A 22,067-nucleotide genomic window follows, 5' to 3' on the forward strand; every position below is an offset into this window, starting at 1 on the left:
AAATAAATATTTAAATATATATTTAATTTATATATATAATTATATATATATAAGTATACGTTGTATATAAATGTATACATATATAAGTACACACACACACACACACACACACACACACACACACACACACACACACACACACACACACACACACACACACACACACACACACACACACGCACGCACGCACGCACGCACGCACGCGCACACACACACACACACACATGTATGTATGTATGTATATACTTATATATGAAAATATATTTGAGATTTTTATTAGATTTAAAGTGATTTAATCATCGAAAATCCACTACTGCTGTAGACTGTGTTTTATAATGACAAATTATTTAGTGCTAATCATAAAGGCACTTGGGTGTGAAATTGTATTTTACAAATATTTCAAAATAAAAATTCTCTGTTATAGGTAAAATAATAGATCTTACTATTGCGAACATTGACAGTGCCAATAATCGAGGAATAATGTTTGATATATCATTTTTCATAAATGCATTTGTTAAATTATTAAAATAATACATATTAAACAATACTCTGGAATGTACAAATTCAGTCCGGATTGGAATGTAAGCTTTGAATATGATCGTTATTGAATAATGATCATTTGAAGACTTTTTTAATTTAATATTTGTTAAAATATAGCTATAAATTCATATATATTATATACGTATATTAGGCACGACCGAAAGGCCTCATTTATTTATATATAAATATTATAGCTTATAATTTTATGAAAAAAATCTGCGAATAATGAAATAACATTGTCTTTGACTTAAAAAAATTATGCCAATTTACATTTAAAATTGAAAAATTCTGAAGCGTTATATAATATTTAAAATTGGTAGGTGTATGAATTTTCGTTAATATTGTCATTATCTCTCAATCGGTCGTCTCTCGTAAAAAAAATTTATAAATCCTCTATATGAGAGTCAAACTTGTAAAATAACTCAACTGCCGAAAGCTGCCATTAGTGAATAAGCAATTTAGCACAACATTGTCGAGAATATGATTATTTTGAAAATGAAATATCTGTCTTGGCTAATATTCTAGCTTACGAAAGTATAACCTCGTCAACAATTTGTGTGTCTGGCGCCTCTCATTAAGGGAATCAAGATACTAGGACTTTGAGCCTGCCTAAGGAATGGATGTTGTAATAATTCAGCTGCCGTGGCTCGTTGCGCTGGATCACGCACAAGCATTCGTTCAAGGAAACCTTGAAGACGTGGACTAACCTGAAAGTGAGGAAAATATACTGCTCATTTTTTAAAATTTGGAACATACAGTTGTATATTGATAAATCTGATATTTTTATATTAAACAATATAAATGTAAAATAATTTAAAAAACAATACAAAAATATGTAATTAAACTTACTTTATGAAAATTTCTTAATTTTGGTGGTGGCATATCCCTGATGCGTCTCATAGCTTGTAGAGGTGGCTCATTGAAAAATGGTGGCTCACCGTCGATCATTTCAATGATCATGATTCCTAATGACCAGATATCTACTTCAGGTCCATATGCCAATCTACAATTACAGATACGAAAATTATTTTATATTTGTCAAAAAAATGAACTAATTAATATTTAAAGTTCACATTAATAGAAGTATTAAAACATCTTTTGTTTTACAATTTCCAAAGAAGTATGCAAAATTTTACAAAAAATTAAAAATAAACAAAAGAATACATTTCTCCAATATTTTATATACTTGTTGTAACTTGCTGTAATTTAATAAAAATATATCTAATTTGAAATATAAAATATAAAATATATATATGTAATTTAAAAAGACCAGATAATAGTATTACCTTGAAATAACTTCCGGACTCATCCAGTATGGAGTTCCAACAAGAGACTTTCGCTTTGGTAATTCTTGAGAAACTTGAGCACAAAAACCAAAATCTGACAATTTTACTCTACCATCCGCCGTAAGTAATATTGAATCAGACTTAATATCCCTGTGTATAACACCTTGTGAGTGTAAATATGCCAGTGGCTTAAGACATTGAGAACACACTGTAGCTATCTGACTTTCATCCATTCTTGAATGCGTTACGATATCGGTTAATGCACCTCCTTCTAGATATTCCATAACTACCCATAATTCATCATCCACCAAGAAACTATTATACATCTCAACTATGTTTGGATGATGGTAGTCCCTCATAATAACGACTTCATTAAAAAGTAATTCGCGTCTTTGCTGTTTCCTTAAATCCATTTTCTTGACTGCAACTTGACGGTTTGTACTCTTATCTGTAGCTATGCATACAGTTCCTGTGCTACCTTCGCCAATCTTCAAGAAATTCTCTAAATTTTCTCTTGGATCACCTTGGCTGACCTAAATATATCATATATGTAAAGTATATAAACATTACACATGTGTTACAAAAATTAAAATTTTAGACTGCAAAATTTGTTCTACTTAATTTCAACTTAGCAGCAATAATATAAAAGCTTAATTGCAATTGTTCATCTAGGAAATATATTTAAAAAATAAGATACTTGTTTTAAAGATAACATTTTTGAAATAAAAATGTTACGATTAATTAATATGCTACGCTGTGTAATAAATAAATTTATATGTAATGTAAATTTTACATACCACCATTTGTAAAGCAGCCCGGAATTGTTCGTGTGTAAGTCTCTGCTCCGTTTGTTTATTAGTATTGTTTGAACTCGCAACTGCTAAGTTTCCCGAGGAGACAGCACTTTTCATATTTTGATTTTGATCTGGAGTAGAATTGGTTCCTGACACTCCGGATGGTAAGTTTGGCTTTGATAAATTATGCATTGATTGGGAAGTTTCCATCGGTTTTTTCAAATACGATTGAAGATTAGATGTATTTTCAGACATATATGTCTGAGGATATTTATTAACATTATGTGAACTCAATTGACTCAGAGGTCGTTGTGAGGCTATTGAGCCCACTGGTGAAATTTTTGGCTGTAGCTTGTGTAATAAGACATTTTGGCCAACTTGATGTTCCCTTGGTGCTTCTACAGTTGAACCCTATAAACCGAATATTTCTGTATAATTATAATTATTGTATCTTTTAAGAACACATTCTGACTCTCTTACTATGACAGAAATTAATATCTTAATTTTTATATTTTGATAAAATACAATGACTTTAAATTGTTTTTTCTTACATAAATTGAACCAAAGATTTAACTTATTTAATTCTGTTAGAATGATGAAAAGAAAAATTATATCAAGTTAATTTAAAAGTGAGAATATAAAAACATATGTTTTATTTCATGTATACAGAATGTCCAGTAATAATCGCGTTACCTCTTGTGGACAAATAGAGTAGATTAAATTGAATAAAAATTCTTTAGCATTCTGCATTTTCTCAATAACTTTATTAAGACATTAATAAGAATTAATTATAATAAACTTCTGAATTAGCATACATCCATGTGATTTGGTTCTTAGTCTGTGAAATACTGGACTGTCTAGTCGAAACAGGCGCATGCATGCTGATTGGATTTTTATTAATTTCTTATTAATTATTTCAAAATGGTTTTGAATTTTTCTGCTAAGTTTAATTCGCCTTACTTGGTTATGAGAAGTGATATAACTATTACTGGACATGCGTATATTATTTGCATTAAAATATATCAAATATAATATAGTATGTAATTAATTACCTGTACATTGCCATTATATTGACTTGATGCCATGGCCATTTGCGAATTTAATCTATGCAATTCTGTATCAAGAAGTTGTGGCGTATTTGGACTTTGTACTGGAGCTTGTGAATTTACAATAGGACTTAAGTTTTGGAAATTTAAAGATAGATTTGGTACATTTGAGCCCGAGTGAGCTAAATTTGGCGAAGATTGCATATTAGGATTGAGATTTTGAAGATTTGGGATCATGGAATTTAGTCCACTGCCAACACTCGGGGAATTTTGCCTTAGTTTATCCATGTAGTTATGTGGTTTGCCAAAGTTTATGAAGCCCTGATTAATATTTGAAGGTATCTCTTGACCTTCAGGAACGGATGGTGGCAGGTTGCTATTATGCCTGCAAAAGAAAAAAAAAAATTATGTTATTCTCATCAAAATGTTTTAATGAATCGATATGAAAAGAATGTGATAACTTTAAAGATATTTTATTTGTAATAATTATAGGCAGCAAAAATAAACCAAGTATCTCCAATGTTAACAATGTTTTGATAGTGATCAGAGTATTATAAAACTACATAGTATCATAATATATATGTGTTATGATTCTACATAGATTCTGATCAGATTTCATTCTTGAGACAATATAATAAAAATCTATGAAATAAGTAGAAAATTTTGATTGAAATTCATTCCGAACAACAAAAAACAAATGCCATATCTTCTTTTTCTAATATACAAATTACTCTTTTGGTATGTGATGATCAGACACTCAGCTGTGTGATCATTCTTATTTTTATTAACTGATTTTTATTTCTTTCTGTATGATCTTCAAATCGTGTGTCTTAAAATCATTCTATAATAGCATAAACATATGTAAGTGTTTGTAAAATGCAATTGTATATTTATTTCTAGTAATATGATGAGTAATATAATTTTAACCTTGGTTTAAATTTCATTTTATCTTTTTTTATTCTAGGAAGAAAAAAACGAGATTCAAGTTAATTTAATGTTGATAAAAATTAACTGCATCTTATGATACTTATGATTATGTGTACATTATTGTAAAATGTTTATGCTCAATCTATGATATTACTCTTTTCTATGATATTACTTGGGCAATTATGTATATAGATATTATTTGTTTTAGATTATTATGTAGAATGCTGTCAAAGATTTGTAGTTTTGAACTTAAAATTTAAATGTGGCATTGTTCATGTCTATTGCTGTTTCTATTTCTTATTTCACAGTAAGTTTCTCATAACGCTTCTCAGAGACAATACTAATCTGAATTTTGAAAGTTTTTGACATATATCAATATTTATTTAAAACATATTATTATTATTATTATTATAAGATTCTATTCTTAAAATGTATTAATACATACAATTGTAGAAAGTACATATGTAATAATATATTTAAAAAAATTATAATTTTATAATATATTAAATATGAATACATACATACTTGTACATATATAATATTTAACAAATGAAATAATTTTCATCATTCCTGTATAAATTTGTGTAAATCTTTTATAAATCATGGATTATTATTTACATAGATGACATATAAAAACAGTTTACATCTCACATCATATAGACGTAATGTAGATTATTTATATTTTATACTTAAATGCACAATATTTTGTTAACAGTATTATTTGTCATTTGTCAGTAGTTTATAATATCTATGAGAGATTTTGAATGATACAGCTCATAAATTTTTAATGATCTCAGAATAGTCTCGTCTCTGAGAACAAGTTGTTCACTATGAAAAAACAGCTGTAAAGTATAAAGAAGCAAGATCAGCATCATTTAGGAACATCTATACATTTGAATATCAAGTTCAGAATTATAAATTCTGGACAACATAGTATTGTCTATATCTAATCAAATATGATTTTCTATAGATAAAGTATTGTTTACTAGTCCTTATCAACAAAAATTTGACCATATTCCATTAGATAATTATGTATACTTTAGAATTTTATGTACAAATGACTATCCATGTTTTATTGGACTGTAACTGCTGTTTAAATACAACTTAAAAAGCAGAGCTAAATTGTAATACCTGTAATCTCTCCTAAGTCGTGGTGGACTTGAAGAACGTAGAGAATTGGAACGGGCAACCGTACTGATCTTGGGCAGGCCATTCTCTACGGTTCTGTCAGTAGCAAGTGGTCTACTTATCCTAGGGTCATTGTGGCCTCTTACAATGGTCTTCAAGTCAAGGATCTCAGTAGGCGTGATCTCGCTTGGATCAACTAAAGGCAGTGGTCTGTTGCTTGACTTCAGAATCTGGTTGTTTCCGACTATGGAAGCCCATTGTAGTGGCAGCCCAACGAACTTGCCCTCGCGTTTGTCGAATCCAGTATGTACTCTGTGCTCAAAGTTGGTCGGGGTAGAGATCTGTGGTTTCTTTTTCTTCTTAGTGAACATCGTCCCTGCATTCAAATCAACGAATTATTAGGACGGTTTCCGTGTAGAACGATATAGCGAGTGATACAGTACAGTAATTTCGCTGACAATATCAACACATCTAGCGTAACGTTTCTCCTACCAATGGTAGGAGCACGCGGTTCTGCTGTTAGAGGTGTATCCATTTGTACACGCCTAATCTCTTCCCTACTCATGTACGCCGCGGGTATAATTCTACTGACCGCGAAAGGTTTACAATTTGCGCCACTGTGATAGAAATCACGGTATGCGAGCCGCGGGAGTGGCGTGAAAATTTGTGAAAACAGCGCGGGGCGAGGGAAGCCAAGTGACAGCAACGCCTACCGCGAGCGACGATACGACGTCTGCGACACGGCTCCGCCGGAGTCCGCCGGGTTGGGATCAGCGAAAACGTGCGCTGAGAAACGTGCTCCTCGGATAGCTCAGGCAGCTCGGCTGGTGCGAACGCGTGATGCCGCGATGGTACCGGAACATAGGCAACGTCGCGTTAAAACACAATAAATACGCCATTCATCCGCCTCGACAGGTCGCACTTGCGACACCGGCGCCCCACGCGGCATGCTTACGAATCTCTCGTGGCATTTAGTTCATGACAATTTGCTGAAACGTGCATGCGTCCGTGGCGCACGCGCGTGCGCGCGCAAGGTGAATGCGGCACCTGTGCGAGCGAGCGCGAAACCATTAAACCATGGTGATCGCATCGCGACGCGCCGGAAGCGAGAGTGGGATAGAGTGCGAGAGAAAGTGATTGCGATCGTGAAAAAGCAACAATCGTGCGGAAATCTATCGATCAAATAACGTGAGTTGTTTCAGCTTAATGAATTCGCGCCAAGAGTCTCAATTTAATTCAATTTGAGGATCTAACGCGTACAGGTTACGTCTCTACCTTTTCAACAAATATTATTGAGTTAATAATTAGAAATAAATAGCGAGTAAAACGATAAAAAAAACGGATTAAAAAAGGTATTCTTTTATTTGTAAATTATAACAGAGGAAAGTTATCGATATGCTGGTATAAATCTCATAAAGAGGCATAACGGCATTCCTCTTATTTCTCAGAAATTAATAAACATCTCCGACAGCGCAATGTCTAACGCCGGGTCTACAATGAGTTGTTAATTGTTAGTCGTAAGAAATTTAACCAATCATGTTCGCTTTTCTTCTCTAAGATCGACTATGATTGGCTAGATTTCTTACGATCAACGACTTACGACTCATTGTAGACCCGGCGTAAAATCGGATCATTAAGATCAATTTGAACAAGATTCAATTTTTCAAACGATTATATTGCATTTATATGCATTGAAGTATTTAATGAATATTACATTGAAAACATGGATTAATACAAAATATATGAAACATTAAGTCATCAGTCACAAAATAAAGAAAAAAGATTTGTACCACTGATGGCACTGATTAGACCATGCATAATATCTTTATGTATTTTGAGCTGCTGAACAAAAATATGATGTCAGAATTGTCCCAATATTCATCATATCTTTTTTTTAATTTATTAAAAGTTGCCTCTGTAATAAAATAAAAACTCTGAAAATTGCAATAATTTCTCTGCATGTATAAAATGGCGAATGATGAGGTAATTCTGATACCAGATTTGTGTTTAATGGGTCAAAATACATAAGGATATCATAGTCTGGTCCATGGTACAGATCATTTTTTTAAATTTTGTGTGGCTGTATACTTATACTCATTAATATTTGAATCAATACACTGTATTATCTGATAGAAGACACTTTCTTTACATTTATTTCAAATATTTTGTTCAAAGTTTTGCACATGTATACACACACACACAGAGTTTATTTAATTTTATTTTTCATGATGTTTATTTTTTTTATTTTATTATATTTAGTAGAAACGTGATATATATGTATATAGTATATGAAGATAAAATTGCAACGTAATACTCTATTTTAATATCTTATTTGTACTTTGTGAATTATTTTATCATTATTTATGAGTAATAAATACATGCAAAATTGTTTGAATGTTGAGCAATAGCTGAAATAGAAATTAAAAATATAAATATTTAAAAAAATGTATCTTGTAACGTAGAAATACTTTTTTTTGAAATGAGTATTTTGTGTAATAAATACTCAATCAAATGTTTTGATATTACAATCATGTTATCGTTGCAACAATTAATTTAGACTAACTTGGAACAAGTTGAGACAGCATTATGTTTGTTAGATTGAACTCTTGTAAATTCTATTTTTAACAATGGTAAATTGACACAATGTTTTCTTTTTTTAAGTAACGGTTATCTTTACAAAGAATATCTCTTTGATGAATAGCCTTAAAATACACTTATCATTTACTTGAAACAAGTAAGATTTAATTAAAATAAATTTCTGTGTATACATTGAAAAATGTGTATTTGAATTATATAAATTTTATTTATTTTAAATAATTCACAAGTTTATATATTTGCAAATCTATCGTAAATTGTAAATCATAAGTAATAAATTTATTCAAAATATTTTCTCAATTATAATATAATTTAATACTTTAATTTTAATTAATTAAGTTAAATAGAAATTCGATTTATTTATTACTTTGGTTTTTCTTTAATTTAATTTTATAATGTTCTCCGAGAAAGTATGAATTGTTTTTGCAAGTGTATGATAATGAGTTTTTTAAATGTTTGTGGTAAGTATTTTAAGACTATTATCAAAAGAGAGAAAATATTTTTTATAAGATAAAATTAAAAAAAAAAAGTATTTATTAGAAAGAAAAAATAAATTAAGTAATTGCTTTTCTTAACAGTGGAATAAATATTCTTCTGTGTGTAGTAATAGTAGTTAACAAGTATTCTTTATATTGAATATAAAAATCAATATAATCAATGAGATATTCCTATGAAGTATTTTAACCAAGATTACTATAAAAATTAGCTTTCAATTTTTTTGTAATATCTCTAAATAATGACATAATTAATTTTAGACATTAAAGTCGTCGGCTGGTTATATATCGCTATTATTAACAAAACATGGATGAAGATCGAGATAATATTTTTTATTCATGGAAGAAATAAATATATTCGTAGCAATCATATGTAATTACTTTATATAGAGAACTTTTGTATTTAATATTATAATAGTATAATAGTAGTTATTATATATAGAAATAAAATTTTGTATTTACTAGTATTTTTGCAGCTTATTTATACGCGCGCGCGCACACGCACAAGAAACAATATTTTACAAACTGCATAATAAAAATTATCAAAAATTGTAAAATTTAACTTAATATATTTTATAAATTATTGTGTCAAATATTAATAAATCAGAAAATTACATAAAACTCTTTGAAATACTTTGTTCCATGATTGCCATTTTACAAATCGGCGAGCACATATGTACGTGGGATTCTCTCTTTCTATTTTTGATATAATTGAATCTTCCAACTGGCATTTATGTGGCAAGATATCCAAATTAACCGGTTATGTGTGATATATGCAAAAATATAAAAATGGGATATTTTGTTAATCTCTGATAACTGCATGTACATATAGAATTGCACTTTTATACTGTTTTAAATGTAACTTTGTTAAAAGAAACATATCAGTTAAATAATTGTAAAATACGAATTACGGTTTATTAAATATTATAGAGATAATATTTATCCATGATGAGAGTATTTTTGGAAAAATATTTGGGAAAGATAGGTACTACATTATAAAATATCAAATTCTTGTTCTTTTTTACAATAATTTTAAGTTTCTGAATTTTTGTATTCGGTATGTAGAATCTCATTAAAAATGAAATAATATTATACTTCATTTCGTAGTAAATGCATAAGAAAGCAATATAAAGTATGATATTAAACTTTTAACGTCTGCAAATTTATGATACACTATCTTTATAATATCTTTTATCTCTTGTTTTAGAGTCTATAACATTGACAGGAACAACAATATCACAAATATATATTTAAATATATATATTTTAAATATATATATTTAAAAATTTCTTAACACTTATGTTTTTAATTAGGTTATATTGAGCAATAACATTTTAATCTTTGGTATTGAAATTTCTTTGTTATAAATAATATTTTACTAAAATCACGATAATAAAATGAACATTTTTTACATGATACATCTACGTGAGTTTTATCACCTACTCCAATTTTAATAAATCATCTGCTAAATTATTATCAAAATACAGTAACAAACCAGAATATATTATTATTTCGTAGTGACTGTATTATTGGATCATTTAAAGCTTCTCACATTACATAATATTTCTTTTATACTCTTATTCAAACGTCAAAACTTAAAAAAATGAATATCAAGCAATTGTAAAATACGTACCGCATGTTTTATATAGATTATATAGCATTTACCCACTTTGTTAATACCTAGAGGCATTGAAAAGGGGAACAGCAATGACTATTATCTTCTTTTTTACGAATGTTTCTGAGTTGTTGGAACTGGTGTATAGAATCTCATTAAATATGCAACTACGTTATTTCCATTTAAAAAAAAGCGTAATATTATGAAACAATATAAAAGTATGGAGAAAAACTTTTCAAACGAATATTCGACAAAAAATTATGATGTATTGTAATATAGTATTTTCCATCTCTTGTCCTGTTAAATTAAATGTAAATTGTTTTATCCATTACTGTACGCTTGTAAAATTCATTCTGCTGATAACAGTTGCAATTATTTGGGGATAGTCTTTTTAATATTTAATTAAACAGCATTGGATGTAGTTATCCGTTTCTGCTCATATATGGAGAGCATATATGCGCAATAGTTGTTCTGTGCTACATGCTTAAGAAGAAAGATACGATCCTTTTCATGTTAGTTCTCGAAATGGACACTACGAAATCTTCAGGTTATAAAGGTATATTAATTTCATATATATTATTAATTAACTAAAATTTAAATATTTACTGAATAGTTTAATTTAATCTTTTAAATCTTATTCTATATAGAAATAATTTATCTTATTAAAAATTTGTTAGATTTTATGTGGGCAGTTGAACTTCATCGCTTAGGTATGGGATTGGTTGGCTTGTGGCCTAAAACGGAAAAATTTATTAAGGAAAGTTTGTGGTCAGAGATTCGAGTCGGCATTATTTTTATTTTATTATTATTTATTTATCTTCCAATGCTAAGTACCGTTATACGTGTTTCGGACAATATGATCCTTTTGATAGACAGTTTATTAATCGCAGTTCCCACGCTAATAATATTAATAAAATATATTATCATGCAATGGAAACGAACATGTATGTTTAAAATGATTTAATACCAAATATTTAGAATTATTGATTATTTCAACAATAACATTTTAGTAATGTTTATTCTTTAGTTTAATTATTTATATTTTTAAGTTATCTTTGTAACTATAAATATGATGGCGGAAGATTGGATGACATTCAAACAAGATGCAGAAAGAAACGTTATGATAAGACAAGCACGAACTGCTCGATTAGTCATGATGATTGGATATATTATCGCAATATTAGGAGTTCTCACTGTTATCGTTCCTCCTTATTTTGGCAGTCAAATACAGTATACAATGAATTTAACGGATCGGAGCAAGTTACTACCATTAGAGACATTTCACTTTTACGATGCAAAAAAAAGTCCCCAGTATGAATTGACATATTTCATTCATAGCATAACAGCTTGGCTGGGAGCTGTCATTTACATGTCTGTAGATATTTTTTTGATATTGACAATTTTTCATGTTTGCGGTCAGTTAGAAAACTTCAGATGCCAATTAGTTAATTTGGTTTCTTGCAAACATTACAACAAAGTTTTAAATAATATCATAGCAACTCATCTGCGACTTATCAGGTACGAATTTTTATTGCAGTAAAAATTTTAATGAAATGGGTTTAAAAATGTCATAAATTTTTTGCTTTAGATTAATTTTTATAACCATATAAACAATCTTTATAAATTTTAAATAATATATTATTTTTTTTATTTATAATTTTATGTAAACATTAATGTTTAATATGTGCATGAAAATACGTTAAATAATATAATACTGTCTAACATTTATTTACCAGTTTTTTATATACATTTTACAATTTATTATAACATTGTTCCGGGAAAAAATGGACTTATGCAATTATACATATATGATCATATATATAATTGGCCATATATAATTAGATCAGAAAAATAATGCGATATAATCTTATATAACTATATACAATTATTTATAGTCAAATAATTATATATGATTAAATGTAATATATCAAATATTGTACTATACAATCATATACATATAATAATATTTAAATGAGGAAATAATATGATTTTATTTGTATGTAATCATATTCAGTTACATATGATTATATATGGAAACAGATTTAAACAAATATGATTACAAAAATATAAGATCATATCGGGCCAAAATTCCGATATTATTATAATCATATAAAGTTACATATGTTATTAGATCTTTTGGTATTTAATTATTTATATTTATATATGATCATATTATGACCAATTTTTTTTCGGGATTATACATTTAGTTCAATAACTGATAGCCAAACTTGACAAATTAGTTTACATAAAATCTATTATTAGGAAGGATTTTTAAAATAAGCCATTCTTGACTCAGAAACGGAACCTAAATTAATCATTACAAACCATTTATGGGATCTTTTAAAACTTAATTAAGTAATTTTGCAGAAGATGCGTTTCTGTTTCTTCTTTGCTTTATAATTTTGCGCTTAAAGGGTTACTGAAGCAAAGATCGAACTCCGACAAAAATTTAGCGCCGTCATAACAGAACTAAAAATGTCAATAAATTATCAAAAAAGTTCCACAATTTTACATGAAAGTAACGATGCACGTTCACCGAATAGTATTGTATACCTTTCAAATCCGAAATTATATTTGAGAATCGAGCCCTATGTATTAGCAATTTTATATTTATGAAAACGTTTTCTCCATCGCCCAGTCTCGTGAAATGTGATCAATAATTTTTTTGTTTGTTCCTCCAGTTCTAAGTTATATATATTAGTAATAATAAAGTCGAAGATAAATGTTAATCGTCATCTAACAAATAACAGTGAGGTAGTTTTTTTTTGGTCGACTCAACTGACCAATTTATTGAATTAATTACAAATACTACGTTTCGATCCTTGGTTTGGGTCCTTTTCAAGTATTATCACAATGTATATATAGAAGTTCTATTATTTTTTATAACCAGTAAAAACTATTAAAAATGTTAATTTTGATTAATGTTATTAAGTATACTCATACACACACACAACGTACTTATTTGTATGCAATCTGTTATATAAGAGAAATTTTTTTATTAACAAAGTTGCATCACATTAATTGTACTAAATTTTATTTGTAGTAAAAATAAAAATTAACCTTGCGCACAATGCGCAAATTGTCAAAAGAAATATTTAATTATTACAAATTAAGAATCGAATATAAATTAAACGTTATGCATATTGTGTTGTGTAACAAAAAATTTAAGACATAAAAATGTATCTTATAAAACACACATAAACACAATTGAGCGAATATCAGTTTTACTTCGCATATTGCCATTCCTTTTCACTCCTTCATCATACTCCGTTTTGTCAATATGTCGAATGACTCAAATACGGGAAGAAATAAGATAAACAATGTAAAGCGGAGCTACGGTTTGTATGCAATGTGCGTAACTTTTAATTTGTATTGTGATTTTTAATTTATAATAATTGTCACTTCTCTTGATAATATTTTCTGTATTACACGCAAGGTCAATTTTTATTGTTATTATATTATATTATAAAATCTAGTACAGTTAATTTAATATAATTTTGTTACAAGTTTCTTATTTGATAACAGATTATATACAAATAAGTACGCGCACGCGCGCGCGCGCGTGTGTGTGTGTGTGTGTGTAAATAATGTACTTAATAATGTATTAATAAAAATTAACATTTTAATAATATTACTTGTAAAAAAATGATTAAACTTGTAATTATATATGTTATCGCGTGTTATCGAGGTGAAAAAGTGAAATACAAAGTTGTATTCTTATTAGACCAATTACTTATACATAATGTATAGTAAATATTAAAATTAAAACAATCGGTTATAATGAAAAGATGATACATGAAAATATCAAGAATAGAAAAAACATTAAAGAATTAATTAGGATAATGTTTTTAAATTGATTTTTTATTAAAAACTAACTTAAAAACTAACCGAAATATCTATATTTTACAAATATTGTCACGCGTTTTATTTGTATTATATTGTATTATATTTAGTAGTATATATTGATCTTGTTGTTCTTCGATGAACATCATGCGAAAAAAACTATTTATAATACAGATTAAAATTTTCTTTGAAACAGATGTTTTGGAAGAAATATCTTATTTTATATTTAATTTTGTTTTAATTAAAATTAATAAAAACATGTTATAACATTTCTATAATTTTTATTTAGTGCAGAAAAGAATTAAAAACATAAAAACAATTTTAAATATTTTCGTTATAATTATGTTAATTGTTAAGATAGTTGTTTACGTGGGTGTGATATTTGCTTTAATTATTATTTATGTACAAAAACTAATATTGATGAAGAAAAAAACCTCAATTTGCACATGAAATCAATTTTATTTTGCCTTTGATGCCTTTGAAAGAAAACTAAATTATAAAAATTCGCGGAAATACATATTGGAGTGATGCATTATAAACAAAAATTTTGCGAATTTTTTTTTTTTTGTCGAAATTACGTGCGTATTGTTTTATTTTCTATACTTTAATTGTGGAAAAGGATTTTTTATTTTGTAAATGCAATTAAAAGATTTATCACTCTGAAAATTGCATATTCGATAAAACAGGATAATTTTACCGTCCTCTTCCTTAAAACTTTCTATATTATAGAATATTTCTTTTATACTCCCATTCAAACGCCAAAACTTAACAAAAAAATTCAGTAAGTAATCAAACAATTGGAAAATATGTATTATGGCTTGTTTTGGCGTACTATAGATAATGTAGCATTCATCTACTTTGTTAATGCCCAGAGGCATTGAAAAGTTAGGTGGAACAGCAATGTCTATTATCTTTTTTTTTTACGACAATATTTCTGAGCTGTTGTAGCTGATGTATAGAATCTCATTAAATATGCAACCACGTTATGTCCGTTTCAAAAGAAAAGCGTAATATTATATGACACAATATAAAAGCATAGAGAAAAACTTTTCAAACGAATATTCGACAAACTTATGATGTATTATGATACAGTATTTTCCATCTCTTGTTACATTAAATGTAAATTGTTTTATTACTCACTGTACGTTTGTATTATAAAATTTTTTGTGCTGATAACAGTTACAATTACTTGAGGATAGTATTATTAATATTTAATTAAACAGTACTGGACGAAGTTATTCGCATATATGGAGAGCATGCGCAAGGCTTTTGCTTTCTATACCACATGTTTAGAAGGAAAAAACGATTCTCTTCATGTGTTCTCCTCATTAGTTCTCGAAATGGATATTACAAAATCTTCAGATTATAAGGGTATATTAATTCTATATATTATTAATGACGTAAAATTTAAATATCTACTGAATAGTTTAATTTAACCTTCTAAATTTTATTTTATATAAAAATAATTGACTCTTAAAATTTTGTTAGATTTTATGTGGGCAGTTAAACCTCATCGCTTAGGTATGGGATTGGTCGGCTTGTGGCCTAAAACAGAAAAATTTATTAAGGAAAGTTTGTGGTCAGAGATTCGAGTCGGCATTATTTTTATTTTATTATTATTTATTTCTCTTCCAATGATAAGTGCGATTATACGTGTTTGGGGCAATATGATCCTTTTGACAGACAATTTACTATTCGCATTACCTACACTAACAGTATTATTAAAATATGTCATCATGCAATGGAAAAGAGCATGTATGTTTAAAATTATTTAAAACCAAATATTTAGAATTATTCCATTATTTTAATAATAACATCTTAGCAATGTTTTTTTCTTTAGTTTATTTATATTTTTAAGTAATCTTTGTAACTATAAATATGATGGCGGAAGATTGGATGACATCCAAAGACGATGCAGAAAGAAATGTAATGATAAGAAGAGCACGAACTGCTCGATCAGTCATGATCATTGAATATGTTCTTGCATTAACAGGAGTTCTCACTGTTGTTGTTCCTCCTTATTTTGGTAGTCAAATGCAGTACACAACGAATCTAACAGATCGGAGCAAGTTATTACCATTAGAGACATTTCAATTCTACGATGCAAAAAAAAGTCCCCAGTATGAATTGACATATTTCATTCATAGTATAACAGCTTGGTTAGCAGCTATCATTTACATGTCGGTAGATATTTTTTTGGTACTAATAATTCTTCATATTTGCGGTCAGTTAGAAAACTTCAGATGCCAATTAGTTAATTTGGTTTCTTGCAAATATTACAACAAAGTTTTAAATAATATCATAGCAACTCATCTGCGACTTATCAGGTACGAATTTTTATTTGCAGTAAAAAGTTCTATAAAATGTGTTTAGAAATGTTGCAACTTTTTTGGTTTGAACAAATCTTTATAAACTGTAAATAATATATTATTTTTTTATTCACAATTTTATGTAAACATTAATGTTTTATATATATATATGGGGCATTCTTTGTGAAAGCGGCCTTCCCCCTGCACATTTCATTTTCTGTTACTAAGTACCTTAGTAACAGAATCAATCACAAATCCGATTTTATAGAATATATGGTAACTTCAGAGCCAAGTTGTTAAAAACAAAATATTTTTTCATTTTATGGAATATGAAATACTATATCTTATACTACACTATAGCCGCTACAGATGAGAAAAATTATGCTACTTTTAACTCTTAAAATACACACTTCCTGTATAAGATATATGTTTAATACATACTGGGTTAAAATGCTCCAAAGCCACTTTCAATGGTTACTGCGACAAAAAAATAAATTATTTTGAACTAAAAATTAAGTGTATTTTCTTAACATTCAAGATTAAGGTTAAATCCAATTGTTTCAAAATGGATACCAATAAATTTTAATTTTAATTTTATAAATTTCTTTTCAGGTTATTTTAACCTATAGTGTATTTTAAGAGTTAACAACACTGCTTAAAATCAGGACACATCTGAATCGGCCCTTTCCAGGATCAAATAATGTGCAAATGTTATTTTATATTATAAATAATTGCTTTTTTTTGTTTTGGCCGCTATTTTGGGTCTACCATTTTGCATTTTTAAATTTGTCACGCGGCATTCAAAAGTAGAAGAATCAACGAAAATTTTTAGCACTTAAACATTTATTTATCTCAAAGAATAAAATGTGCAGGGGAGGCCGTTTTCACAAAGAACGCTCCATGTATACAGGGTGTTTTGTATAAGGTATGAAAGTTGTCATAGAAAGATAGACGGGATCAAGGTGAACATAAAAGTCTACCATAGTTTTTGGTTTTTCTCTAATGATAGCCGAAATATTGATTTTTCAAATTGTATGAATGAAAGCGCGCCGAGGAAAGTACCAAGCCGCTCAAATTATAGAACCGCTCATTGTGTCAAACATTGATTGCCGGCGGTGGAGAGGAGAAGGAGGAGAAGCGCCGTTGCTCGTGCTTCGACAGCCAATGCTTGTCACAGTGGGCCGTTCTATAACTCGAGAGGCTCGACGTTTCATTCGGGGCGCTCTCATTTATACAATTAAAATAATTAATATCTCGGCTATCATTGGAGATGTCTAAAAACTATGGTAGACTTTTATGTTCACCTTGGTCCCGTCTATCTTTCCATGAAGACTTTCATATCTTATGCAGGACACTCTGTATATATAAAAATAGATTAAATAATATATTATAATATTATCTAACATTTGTTTTGCAAGTTTCTTGTATGTATACACACACACATAAATGTGTATATATGTATATATACATCTATGTATATGCCGGTACAGCTTCAAATACCCGTTTAGGCTGGAATCGATTAAATATTACTTTCAAAAATCTAAGAAAGTGATTCCATCCATTTTTATCCAATTTTGGACGGTGTCGAAAACAGTCCTTATCGACCCTCTTTCTTCGTACATTTTCATGCGTAGAATTTTTCTTGAGAAGAAAATGTCGCTTAAGTTTTCTTTTCTTTTAATTTAATTTTAATGATTTCTGATGTTGTTAAGTAAGGACATGATAAATTTATTATTGTAAAAAAAATATAAAAGAGAATTGAGTTTGTAATTTAAAATTTATATCTTATTAATTTACATTAAATATTTTCTTAGATACTATAATTTTAATTATAGTATTATTCATGTTAATGAATATACTCTGCTTTAATAAAAAATAAAAGTTTTTTTCATATAATTTAATTTATAACAAAGAATAATTTGTGATTAATAACAATATAAAAAAAGGTATATGTAAATTTGGGCCACACAATTTAATATTACCAACAATGTCTTAAATAAAAAGGATTGTTAAATTGTTTTATTAAATAACATTTTACATTTAATTCATAATTGTTATATTAATGTATGCGCAGAAAATAAAACATTTAATTAAAAGAAGACAACATTAAAAGGCATGCATAATATCTTTATAATCACAAATTCTAAAAAAACTTTAACATTAAATTTAAAATAAGGGAATTTAAACATTTTTTTTCCAGAAAAATTTTACACATAAAATTACACTAATTTACAAAGATAAAGGAAAAACGGGAGACAGGGCGTAATGTTGCACATTTACTGAAAAATCTTAATGTTTTAAACATATATTTAACATATACTTTTGGGATATATGCGTACAGGAATTTTGATTTTGATTAGAAATTTTGTTTTGATTAGAAATATACTATCACAATTGTTTCTATCTTTCACATTATGTATACTCTGTACAGCGAAAGAGCATAAACGGAGCAAACGAGTTTTCGTCCGGTTTACTGGTCTCCATCATACTGTTGCACACCGTCTTACTGCTCGGGTTGCTTGTCAGTGCCCCCAATAGATAACGCGGGGCCACCAAAATATTAATAGATATTGAAATACAAAATGGCTCGATTTTCCGTTATAAATGCATTTTTCTACTGTATTCACAAAATTTTATGACAGGAGTCTGAAATATTGTCGGATGTTCGGAGGCATCGTTATGTCTTTTGGGAGAAAAAAAGAGTTTAATAGATAATAACAAATACATATATATATTGTTTTTTTTCTTTTAGGAGACACAAATCGTCATAGGTTATCATACTCGAGCACAATTTGGCACAGTTAAATGGAGTACGATATACAATGTGTTTATTATAGCATTTGGGCCCACGGCTACTATTTCATTACCAGACTTAATCCAGTAGCCGTAGGCCCGAATGCTATATGTATAGTATCAAGTAAAATGTTACGCTTTCCGCTCTACTCTATGCACGCTCCGTTTATCTCTCTCTCTCTCTCTCTCTCTCTCTCTCTCTCTCTCTCTCTCTCTCTCTCTCTCTCTCTCTCTCTCTCTCTCTCTCTCTCTCTCTCTCTCTCTCTCGCTCGCTCTCTCTTTCGCCATATAGAGTAAAAATTTCTTTAGTATAAATTGTAATTTCCATCTAATATTTTTTATTTCTACAGATTTGCTGAAAATATTGAAAATACATACTCTTTAATATTGTTAATAATGGTACTTTATTTTGGGGTTGTATTTTGCTTAAACGGCTTTTTATTTACTGTTGTAAGTTTCAGTATTTCAAATATAAAAGAATATTTTAATATCTAAATCTTTTTCTTTATTTCTTGAAAGTTATGTATTTCAGTTTCTTACTAATAAAAAACAAGTTGAAATAGTTGCCACAAAAATGTACTATTCGACAGCTCTTTTTATTGCCTTATTGATGAATACTCTTCTCTATTGTAGTGCAGGAGAGCTTGTAACGGAGCAAGTAAGTTATATGTATAATACATATAATACATATAATAATACATATAATAATTACAAATGGAGCATAATGCTTTCTCTTGTTACTAAATGTTCGTTCAGTTTCTAATCTTTATTAATTAAATTTGTATTAATTATGAAAATTGAAAAAGTAATACGATAGAGGAAGGTTGCTAATAGTACTAAGACGGCACTCCCTTATTTCTTGAAAACTAAATATTGCATTAATATTGATAAAAATGTGATTACTCTCCTTAAAAAAAGAAAAATCTATAGTTCATACATTTATTACATTTTTCTACATATCTATAAAATCTATTAAAAGAAAATCTTATCTAATCTTTATATATAATCGCGTTACATATGTTGTGTCTTACAGAAATTGTAGAACAGCATAAGGTTTTTAATGATATTATATTAACGTATTTTTATATTTGTGTTTGTCAAGTGCAATGCAGTATATCATGCTCTGTGCGATCTTGAATGGTACAAATTGGAACCAAGAAAGGCGAGAAATCTTATTTTGTTAATGATGCGAACCCGTCATCCTTTTCGCATTACTGCAGGAAAAATTATTCCATTAACAATGGCTACTTTTTGTAGTGTAAGATTATTTATCATTTGTCTTAAAATATTAATACGGTTTTATGATCAGTTCAAAACATTTTAAGTATTGTATTACATTTAAGTCGATATTAAATATAAGAACAGACTACGATTATTTGTCCAGGTGTATAAATTAATTCAGTGCCTTTACGTTCGGTGTCTTATAACTCTTTTAAAACTCTTTTAAAATTAAATAATTTTTTGCTCTCTTGCAACTTGCAAGTGTCTTTCATATTTTTCAAAACATTATACAACGTTTGTCTCAAAAATAAATGTACTAATTTTTTTATGTACGAACAATAAATTCTTAGATTGATAAATGTTTAAACATATCGATAAAGTTGAGAAGGCCTAAACGGTCGCAGCTAGATTTTGGTGCTGATTATAATTTTTTAATATGTATATTAATTTAATAAGGTTATATAAACTGCGCGCTGACAAATTCGTCAGTCTTAAAACATAGTTGTAAGCTAAATGTCGATGTTTACTGGCATCTTATGGCGATTTCGGTTGGATGCATCAGTGCGCACTAGTGCGCCCTCTTTTAGTGTTTCATATTCTGTTGGCTTGTATTCAGAATGGGAAAAACTAAACTGTATTAAACGAGGGCGCACTGGTGCATCCAACCGAATTCACCATTAGAATTCCTCCTTTACCCGAAAAATCTGAAAATAATTTATTATGAAAAATAGTATCTCAGCCGGGGTTCTTTATGTATGACTTAGGCAACGTAGCACATGTTGATGTAATCGGCGCGTTGAGGGAGGGAGACTTTGGTTGTATATCCATACAGTAGTTTTAATTGGATCAATTGAGTCAATGCGTTATTGTGTATAGTTGTGTTTTATAATCTCGTTATGGTTGCCATGCAGGAAAATATCGAATAACGGTACCCCATTTTGTGCAAAACTTATGTTATACAACTTTTATTAATTTTGAATTTTATGAATAAAAGGCACTGAATTAATTGACAGTAACTAAGTATCTAACGTAAACAAAAACATCTGATAGAGAAATTATCAATAGTCTTTCGTAAAAATCAACATATCATTTTAATTGTCTTTAGAGCATTTTAGAACAGTATTATTGCGATTTTTTGTTCTTTCTAAAATTTCTCTAAAATAAAGGTATATTTATTTTTAGGTTTTAAAAACATCGTGTGGCTACATATCGTTTTTACTGACAAAACATGGTTGAAGATTAGGATGATATATTACACTACGTTGTGTAACAAATGCGAAAAGTCGATTATTGCCAAATACGGAGTGGATGCACAAGCCTAAGGATTGTGTTCACTCGTACGAGTGGATAATAGTCGAATCGCATTAGTTGCACATATTATTTATTTTTGTTACAAGTACGTAGAAAGTGGCGAAGACGAGAGTGGGAAAATGGCGGGAGGTTAAAAAAAACTTTATTGTTGCATGGTTGTGTAAA

The 22,067-nt window shown here is 28.7% G+C and overlaps 5 protein-coding genes across 6 annotated transcripts in view; 4 read left to right on the forward strand and 1 right to left on the reverse strand.

Moving 5' to 3' along the window:
- The window catches only part of LOC105828970 (RING-box protein 2), a 70,057-nt gene extending 68,696 nt beyond the window's left edge, over positions 1-1,361 (forward strand). Inside the window, exon 4 of the transcript XR_004962722.1 lies at positions 1,066-1,361. The gene's annotated coding sequence lies outside the window, so the exon portion shown is untranslated. The remainder of the gene's footprint in view (positions 1-1,065) is intronic.
- Positions 281-8,543, reverse strand: LOC105835041 (serine/threonine-protein kinase PAK mbt). Its single transcript, XM_012677977.3, has 7 exons — positions 6,435-8,543; positions 5,725-6,097; positions 3,673-4,051; positions 2,624-3,031; positions 1,827-2,359; positions 1,390-1,543; positions 281-1,247 (listed from the first exon to the last, which is right to left on the reverse strand). Exons 2-7 carry the CDS (start codon positions 6,090-6,092, stop codon positions 1,086-1,088), a joined length of 2,004 nt encoding a protein of 667 aa, XP_012533431.2. The 5' UTR covers positions 6,093-6,097; positions 6,435-8,543; the 3' UTR covers positions 281-1,085.
- Positions 8,544-10,899: 2,356 nt separating this feature from the next.
- Positions 10,900-13,872, forward strand: LOC105835039. The gene is made up of 4 exons (XM_036284882.1): positions 10,900-10,981; positions 11,103-11,369; positions 11,475-11,943; positions 12,793-13,872. The coding sequence occupies exons 1-4, from the start codon at positions 10,906-10,908 to the stop codon at positions 12,887-12,889; spliced, it is 909 nt and encodes a 302-aa protein (XP_036140775.1). The 5' UTR covers positions 10,900-10,905; the 3' UTR covers positions 12,890-13,872.
- Positions 13,873-14,028: 156 nt separating this feature from the next.
- Positions 14,029-19,573, forward strand: LOC118644939. The gene is made up of 2 exons (XM_036284883.1): positions 14,029-16,595; positions 19,330-19,573. The coding sequence occupies exons 1-2, from the start codon at positions 16,147-16,149 to the stop codon at positions 19,346-19,348; spliced, it is 468 nt and encodes a 155-aa protein (XP_036140776.1). The 5' UTR covers positions 14,029-16,146; the 3' UTR covers positions 19,349-19,573.
- Positions 19,574-19,668: 95 nt separating this feature from the next.
- Positions 19,669-22,055, forward strand: LOC105835040 (odorant receptor 43a). 2 transcript variants are annotated; one of them, XM_028193557.2, is made up of 4 exons: positions 19,669-19,820; positions 19,903-20,028; positions 20,473-20,628; positions 21,774-22,055. In XM_028193557.2, the coding sequence occupies exons 1-4, from the start codon at positions 19,767-19,769 to the stop codon at positions 21,825-21,827; spliced, it is 390 nt and encodes a 129-aa protein (XP_028049358.1). In that variant the 5' UTR covers positions 19,669-19,766; the 3' UTR covers positions 21,828-22,055. The 2 variants fall into 2 exon arrangements, with proteins under 2 accessions (XP_028049358.1, XP_028049357.1); XM_028193556.2 differs by lacking the exon at positions 21,774-22,055 and having other exon boundaries at positions 20,473-21,520.
- Positions 22,056-22,067: the final 12 nt, after the last annotated feature.

The sequence above is a fragment of the Monomorium pharaonis genome, chromosome 3, assembly GCF_013373865.1.
Source record: "Monomorium pharaonis isolate MP-MQ-018 chromosome 3, ASM1337386v2, whole genome shotgun sequence".
Lineage (NCBI taxonomy): Eukaryota > Metazoa > Arthropoda > Insecta > Hymenoptera > Formicidae > Monomorium > Monomorium pharaonis.

What these genes read in the sequence shown, in the direction of transcription:
- LOC105835041 (XM_012677977.3), bottom strand. Translation starts at nt 6,092, where the DNA reads ATGTTCACTAAGAAGAAAAAGAAACCACAGATCTCTACCCCGACCAAC. An exon ending in AGTCCGGAAGTTATTTCAAG is followed by an intron (nt 1,544 to 1,826) that starts GTAATACTATTA and finishes CTGTAATTGTAG; the next exon opens with ATTGGCATATGGACCTGAAG. An exon ending in AATTAAGAAATTTTCATAAA is followed by an intron (nt 1,248 to 1,389) that starts GTAAGTTTAATT and finishes CCTCACTTTCAG; the next exon opens with GTTAGTCCACGTCTTCAAGG.
- LOC105835039 (XM_036284882.1), top strand. Translation starts at nt 10,906, where the DNA reads ATGCTTAAGAAGAAAGATACGATCCTTTTCATGTTAGTTCTCGAAATG. An exon ending in CATGCAATGGAAACGAACAT is followed by an intron (nt 11,370 to 11,474) that starts GTATGTTTAAAA and finishes TATATTTTTAAG; the next exon opens with TTATCTTTGTAACTATAAAT. An exon ending in ACTCATCTGCGACTTATCAG is followed by an intron (nt 11,944 to 12,792) that starts GTACGAATTTTT and finishes GTAATTTTGCAG; the next exon opens with AAGATGCGTTTCTGTTTCTT.
- LOC118644939 (XM_036284883.1), top strand. Translation starts at nt 16,147, where the DNA reads ATGATGGCGGAAGATTGGATGACATCCAAAGACGATGCAGAAAGAAAT.
- LOC105835040 (XM_028193556.2), top strand. Translation starts at nt 19,767, where the DNA reads ATGGTACTTTATTTTGGGGTTGTATTTTGCTTAAACGGCTTTTTATTT. An exon ending in ACGGCTTTTTATTTACTGTT is followed by an intron (nt 19,821 to 19,902) that starts GTAAGTTTCAGT and finishes TATGTATTTCAG; the next exon opens with TTTCTTACTAATAAAAAACA. An exon ending in GAGAGCTTGTAACGGAGCAA is followed by an intron (nt 20,029 to 20,472) that starts GTAAGTTATATG and finishes GTGTTTGTCAAG; the next exon opens with TGCAATGCAGTATATCATGC.